The sequence below is a fragment of the Montipora capricornis genome, chromosome 7 (assembly GCF_036669925.1).
Source record: "Montipora capricornis isolate CH-2021 chromosome 7, ASM3666992v2, whole genome shotgun sequence".
Classification (NCBI taxonomy): Eukaryota; Metazoa; Cnidaria; class Anthozoa; order Scleractinia; family Acroporidae; genus Montipora; species Montipora capricornis.
The window spans coordinates 2410099-2417598 of record NC_090889.1 but is presented as its reverse complement, the minus strand read 5'-3'; the positions used below and the strand labels follow the sequence as shown (position 1 = coordinate 2417598).

Here is a 7500-nt window from a genome sequence, read left to right as displayed (position 1 = left end):
TCTGTTGAATCGCGAGTTCCTTGCCAAGGATTTCAAAAATTCGGTCCGCCATTGTCTTTGTTGTTTGGTAGGCCTTAAAAGGCAAGTACTTTGTCAACGGAAATAAATCTAAAATAAAAACCCGTGAAGCCAGTTCTGTATCCGTAAAGGACATATTATTCAAGTGCAAGAGCTCATCAAAATCTGGGTGAGATGAATCAAAATGGTCTCCAAAGGAGATATGGCAAATGACATTTGCAACACTTTGCATGAGAATCCGTCCAGGGTCAAAATCTCTTCCATTTTGTCCGTCAAAATACTGCATTAGCATGGTGGCTTGCTTTGAGATCATCTCCTCCAGAAGATGCTGGTTAGAGAGATATTGGCGCACTGCAATGATGAACAGCTTACGATGAAATCTCCATGCAGGACCATAGTTTCCTAGTGCAATATCTTTACCACCTATTTGGAAAAAATGTAAACACCTGATAAGGTTACTATCAATGCAAGGTAACCATACCTCTTGTATGAATACTCAGCTGTTAATTATATTCCATACAACATGCATGTAAAACTGTATTTAGTCCAGGTCGAACATGTGAACACTTTCACCCTTGACTGTTCATTTACCAAAACGGTCGGCTGCAATTAGGGAATTTTGATCCTACATCATCCCATTAAGAAATTGTTCTTCCGAGGTAATACAGAATTTTTTTTGTTTTCGTTATACACAGTGAACAAAAAGGCTATATAACACTACTTCATGGGAACATTACAAAATGTTAAAGCAGGGAAACCCCGAAGTCACTAACAAAATGACAAAAGACAAACGGATAATGAAGGATCACAGACCTAATTTCTACCACAACCTGACATACAAACTAAATCACCAACTAAAAGACCATGAAATAATTACTCATGCAAAAACAAACAGTGCTGTAACAACACACGTCATGGTGGAAAAAGAAGCAACCTTCTTAATGTACAGTACATCCATAAACAAAGCAACTTTCCTCCTCCTCCTCCTCCTCCTATGTCAAAGAACATCCCAAAACAATCAAAAATGCCTAACCCACATTTAATCCAGCAAGCACATCTTTGATGGATGTGTTGCCCCCTTACCAGAAAACACTTGGTGGAAGCAGGCTTTTAGCCACGCGGCCGTCCAGTCGTCCAAAGGACGGCCAGTTCTCAGAAATGGGAGATTTTCGACAGCCTGTGTTGGGCGGCCATTTACGAACTTCTGTGCTTAATGTAACAAAACAGTGTCTATAAATTAATAAAACTTACATTTCTTTTTGCTCTCAAGAGTTGTTTTAGTGTAACAGTTGCTGTCGTATTTTTCTTCTATATTAACACTTTTTTAGCGAGTTTCCTAGACTACGAGCAGTCCCTTTGTTTTCTTATAGTCCGTCGAGAGCGGAGCGAAAAAAACAGGCCGCGCGAAACTTGGCCGTGCGAAAGCTGGTGTCTGGGCGGACACCAGACACCAGCTTTCGCGCGGCCAAGTTTCCTTAAACCTCTCTGTGCACCAACTGTGCGCTTGCCTTGGCAGAGCTCCCCGTAGAACATCTGTTTGGGGATGTAGTTGTTTGCCATGTCTGCGACGTGCCTGTGCTGGAGACTTCCGCACCCTAAAGAACTTCGGTGTCAGGGACTTTGTCTTGCCAACGGATGTTAAGGAGGTTTCGAAAGCACCGGAGATTGAAATAGTACATTTGTTTTTCACGGCGTTTTGTAGGCAGTCCATGTTTCGCAGCCGTACAGTAGGATAGTGAGGATGACAGCTCTGTAGACTTTGAGTTTGGTTTCCAGGCAAATTCCTCTCCTATCCCAGACTGTCGCTCTAAGTCACCCAAATGCGCTGATGGCTTTTGAGATCCTGTCATTGATCTCTGCATCAGTGTTGGCCGCATGTGATAGAGTGCTGCCTAGGCAGATGAAGTTTTTGAGGATCTGTCCTTTGACAGTGATGGAAGGCTGTTGATGTTGGTTTCCAGGGATAGGCTGAAACATCACGTCAGTCGTCTTGATACTGATGGTGAGTCCAAAGCTGTCGCAGTCAGTGGATAATTTGTCCAGCTGCAGCTGCATGTCTGGCTCTGTTGAGGCATTGAGGGCACAGTCAACGGTGAAGAAAAAGTCTCTGATCACTGTCTCCTTCACTTTGGTGACGGCTTGCAGTTGCCTGGAGTTGTACAATTTTCCGTCTGACCTGTCTTTCTTGTGAATGCATCTATCAGCATGGCCGAGAACATTATGCTGAACAGTGACGGGGCCACTATGCAGCCTTGTTTTACTCTGCTGGTGACAGGGATGGCATCATACGAGCACTTACGTCCAGGTTTGACCCTAATTAGATGCACGCCCAATCTTGACATCCAACACAAAGTATCCCTTTAAGTCTAAGCATTTGCTACCTATTTTCAACAGTAAGGTAAGGGTAAAGGGTAGCCTTATTTTTAACTTTGGGTAACTGCAGCAGTTAATCTTTACTTAAAGACAAGCATTTGGGGGACACTTTGTGACGTAAATTGTCTGTATTCTGAGACAGTTGGCCAGAAGAGCATTGCTCTACCTTGCTTGTGGTTGGTTTTTGAGAAATAAATATCGATCTAGCACACGAAAGCTATTAGATTTTACCAGACGAAATAGCAAGCACGCTGTGATAATTTCTGCAAGGCGTTCTTTGTGTCACTTGGAGGGCCACTGGCACGTGGTGATGACTGGATTGTCACACCTTGATTTTATTTGCTGATCGCTGCACATTTCTGTTCCACGCGGGTTTGTGTATGTCTAGCAAAATGAATCGAACTCTATTCGACTGTGGTTTCCAGAAAAAAGTTGAACTGAGATGTGGAGACCTATACGACATCACAGAAACACTGCCTAAGGCTGTCAAGCTAAAGTATGATTCTATTCGATATGGTATTTGCAGTCAATCTTTCTTTGGGAAGCAGTATCTGGATCAGTACATGAAGTTCAAGCATCCTGAATGCAGTGCAGACGACAGTGTTCAAGAAGGCTCTGATCAAAGATGATGTTCAAGAAATTGAGAGAAGAATAGCCCGAGATGAAAGTGCACACACTACTAAAGGCGAAAGCCGACATGGGAAGTTGTAACTGCAAATCCAACACGATAGAGTTTAAAAAGCTCTCTTGATCTTCTAGATTCAAGTGGAATAAGGCCAGGGACAAAATGCTTGCAAACGTAGCACGCAACAAACGCAAAGCCAATGCAGGAGGGGTGAGAGAGGCCAGGCTGAGGAGAAAGATGGTTTGTGAAAAGGCCAGAAACAGCGAAAGATACCTGCTTGCAGTAAAACAACTTCTCGCAGAATTCAAGCTCAGGCGAACGAAAGGGAGCAAAATCTCCAAGACAATCGACAGATGCTATGGAAAGAAACAGGCGGATAAACTCAAAGCAACAACTGGTTTTAGCAATTCAAGCAAAGAAATAAAATTTTTTTCAGACGAAGAACCAACAAAAAATGGCATTCTGCAGATGATGCCAGAGACACCATTCAGGAATTCCATAGGCTTTAAGGGGAGCTGCCAATCAAAAAGGAGGACCACTGTTCTTCCAGTCTCGCACCACCGGGCATTCTTCCAGATGGCGAATATGGGGAAAGAGAAGACATGCACACTGAACTTAGAACAATGCATTTATTTCATTTCCAGTATGAATAGACTCTAAATTCTAGTCATATTTCCTTATGCTAACAGATATTCAATTTTCTTTTTGTTGCCACATAGAATGACTTTTAAACTTTGAAGATAATAATTTTCGATCTTCTCAGTCACTTCAATCGATGGCCAAAATTCAGCCGGTGATCACCCCTTTCTCAAGCGGCGATTTTCACCAGCAGCTGGCGCTTAGCAACATCCCTGCTAACTGATTCCATGGTTGACAAACTGCAAAATTATTACGTAATTGTTATTCGCTCTGATGGTGGAGATTTAAATGGTATGAAGAAGGCTATTCATGCAAGGTTCCACTGTGCCTCGACTGAAAGGCCTGACTTTCACATCCACTGTCCCACTGGATCCTCCATAGTTGGTGTGGCTTTCAGCATGACAGGAATACCTTCAAGCATGGTCCTGGACTGCCTGATGCTATCATTGCTAAGGTCAAACCTGTTCATCAAAGATAAAGTAAGGATTCCCTTCCCAACAAATGCACTCATGGAAAAAAAATCAGAATGAAGCACTCAATTGGATGATCTGGGACCAAATACACAGGAAAGTATTTGTTGGAATGGAAATGCTAAAATTTGGGTTGTTTGATGCCATCAACCACTTCAACACTGGACCTAGAACTGTTTTGCGCTTGCTTAGAGCATTAAAAATCAACCCAGGAATACATACTGAGCAAGCACCTTCATTTACATCGTATTCATGACACAGAATACAAAGGATGCGCTGAAAGGAAAAAGAGGAGAAAGGTCCTAAGGTGACGAAAAAAGGGAAAGGAAGACAAGAGGAAGCAAGGAGAGTGTGTTACCTACGCTGCTGGTGCATTTTGACAAACTTTCTTTGCTCAGAAGTTGAAGAGAGCTAATTAACTTAATTTAAAAGGCCTTCTTCTAGCAAAATGAATTTCGATGAAAATGCAAGCAACTCAACATGTCTAGTTCAAAAGTACTTTACATAAATTTCATGAAACTTTCTGTGCACAAGATGATTTTGTGCAATGAACCTAAAAGAAATACAAAGCTAACCTTTGGAATCAACATTTTAGTTAAATAATTTCGATTCTTTCTTTGGCACCTTTTAGATTAATTACATAATATATTTATAAAGAATATGCCCTGAAAATTCTAGGGTCATATTAGTTTTTATTATAGACTTATTTCTGTTGGTTTGAAAGCTGAAAAATGAGGTGGTTTAAGGCATGGTCATGTTCCTGTGGCAACAAATGATGCCAAACATATTGCCAAACAACTTCTCTTATTCAGTGTTGTTACTTATGACTGTAATAAAAATGAGCGGGGCAATGCAAATAACTATTTTTATTTTTAAGGTATCATACCACTTTGCACTCCTCGAGAGATGCCATAAGAAGAATATTAGCTGCAGTTGAGAAAACAACGGACACCTTTTTTGACAAGAAATAATGGTTCATCAATGTAGATTACTGGTCAAATTATTTTGAGCTAAACCAGCTGCCTGATACCCAAGTAATAAATAAAGTCACATAGCACACACACTTTACAGTGGCAACAGGCCACAGTTTGGGTCGTGTCGTACCTCATTGAACGGGCTTCAGGATTGGCCAAAAGAACAATAGAACGAACAAAGATAACAATGGAATTAGCACAGAAAACAATAGGAAGTACGACACTATTGAGCCAATGAACTATAGTGTTCAACAAGAGGTACAAACATACCCCACAGTTTGTGCCAAGAGAGTTAAGGAATTTGCAGCTGCCTGGCAGTTTCATCACATTAGATAATCCCCCTATTATCCCCCAAGTCATATGGGAATAAATTTGTGTCAAATCAGGCAAAAGATGATTCACCAATAAAGAGGCAAAATCCATGTCTAGTGATTTGTGACTGCTGTGCCACACCATCAGTCAGCATTCGAACATCCCCAACTCAAAGTCAAGGCACTTTTATTGCTCAACTCACCAAGATTACTATTGTCTATTCACTATTATACTTTATGTAATGAAGGCTTTAATCAAATACAACACATAAATAGTATGGAAAGCATAGACCATCATTAAACAATCATAATATTAACACATGATATTAACACAACTAGTTCTCTCAAACGTTTAGGTGTCACAATAGATTCTGAGCTGAATTTTTCAGAGCACATTAACAAGATTTGTAAAAAAGCCAGTCAGAAAATTGGCATCCTTATGAGACTTAGAAACTTGATCCCTACAAATGCTAAACTTGTACTTTTTAAAACAGCATTACTGCCACACCTTACATATTACCACTTAGTGTGGCACTTTTGCAGAGCCAGTGATTCCCGCAAAATTGAGCGGTTGCAAGAAAGGGGCCTGCGTGCTGTTTTTAGGAACAATGCTAGCTACCCTGAACTTCTAAAAAGAGCAAAACTGCCTAGTTTACTCAATAGAAGACTACAAAACATCTGTGTCTTGATGTACAAAGTCAAGTACAATCTATGTCCCCCCTAAATCAGTAACATTTTTATTAATCATAAATCCAAGTATAATTTAAGGCAGTCTGATTTCTCTGCCGCCATGCACAACACGGTAAAATATGGCAAGCACTCCCTTCACCACTTGGAGCCCAAGCTTTCGGGAAAATTATCCCCAGAATTAAGGGAATTAAACACCTTAAAATGTTTCAAAAACAAAATACCTACTACAGATACAGTTACATTAATGGATAACAGATGCAAATGTTGTCATCTTTGTAATTCGTAATTCATAGTTATATTCTAAGTATATTGTAAATATTGTAAATATGTACCATTACGTTATTTTTTATTGCATTTTTTTATATACTTATGCTTATATTAATATTTAACTTTAATTTACATTTATTTATTTATTTTGTGTCCCCTAATTAGCATAGGTTTTTAACCTAAGCTACAATCTGTGTGCTATCCAACATTGAACGGGGGAAAGGGGGTGGGTGTTCCAACGACTTATGACCGTGATTGTAGGAGGCTCTTTTAGACACTTTAATAAAGTATCAATCAATCAGTCTAGTAGATTATTTCAGCAGATTGGTGGGGGTTGATGCAATTTCATCCATCAAGTGTTCAGATAATCATTTCTCTAAATATGGAGTGCCTGGTATCTTGAAAACAGACGATGGGACCAACCTTAGTGTCTGAAGAAATGGGGGAGTATCTGAGTGAAATGGACATCAAGCATAAAGTGACCACACCACTCTGGCAGAGCTAACAGGGAGGTCGAACAGTAAAATTGTTCCATTTTGAAAGCAACGAGAGTTGCCCATTCTTAGGGGAGAGACTTGAGATGTGGGTTGAAGAGCTTCATCCTTGCCCACTGCACCACCTCTCACACAACAACTGGCAAGAGTTCTGCTGAACCTGCTACTTGGCAGATCAGGGGAATATAAGCAAACTAGAGATGGTGTTGCAGGAAAGAAGCAAGTTGGTGCACCAAGCAGCAGAAATGTATGTACATGCGAGAGGGAGACTTTGTATTGCTTGAGAAGAGGAAGGATAATAAATTGTCCCCATGACATGAGAAAAAGCCATACCAGATAAGTTGAAGTCACCCCACCGTGCAGCAGTGTAAAGCGATTTGTGACTCCAAACATAGAACCTCAGAAGCTACAGACTACAGGTCCTATAGCAGAACCATGTTAGCCAGAATTGGCCGAGAAATGACGTTATCTGTCCACTTATGTTCAGAAATGCACGCAATGGCAAAAACAGCAAAAACGCCAAATTTAGGCCAATGGCAAACATGGTGACAATTCGCCAAAATCCCCTAAACAACGTATGCATTTCTGGACATATTTCCCTATCTGGAGACAGAACTAAGGGCTAGTCCAGTAGCAGAT

The 7500-nt window shown here is 40.6% G+C and overlaps 1 protein-coding gene across 1 annotated transcript in view; it reads right to left on the bottom strand.

Moving 5' to 3' along the window:
- Positions 1–7500, bottom strand: part of LOC138055303 (steroid 17-alpha-hydroxylase/17,20 lyase-like) — a 43694-nt gene that overhangs the window by 2604 nt on the left and 33590 nt on the right. Inside the window, exon 3 of the mRNA XM_068901274.1 lies at positions 1–441. This exon is cut by the window's left edge and continues 590 nt beyond it. Within this exon, the coding sequence (XP_068757375.1) occupies positions 1–441 (441 nt within the window). The remainder of the gene's footprint in view (positions 442–7500) is intronic.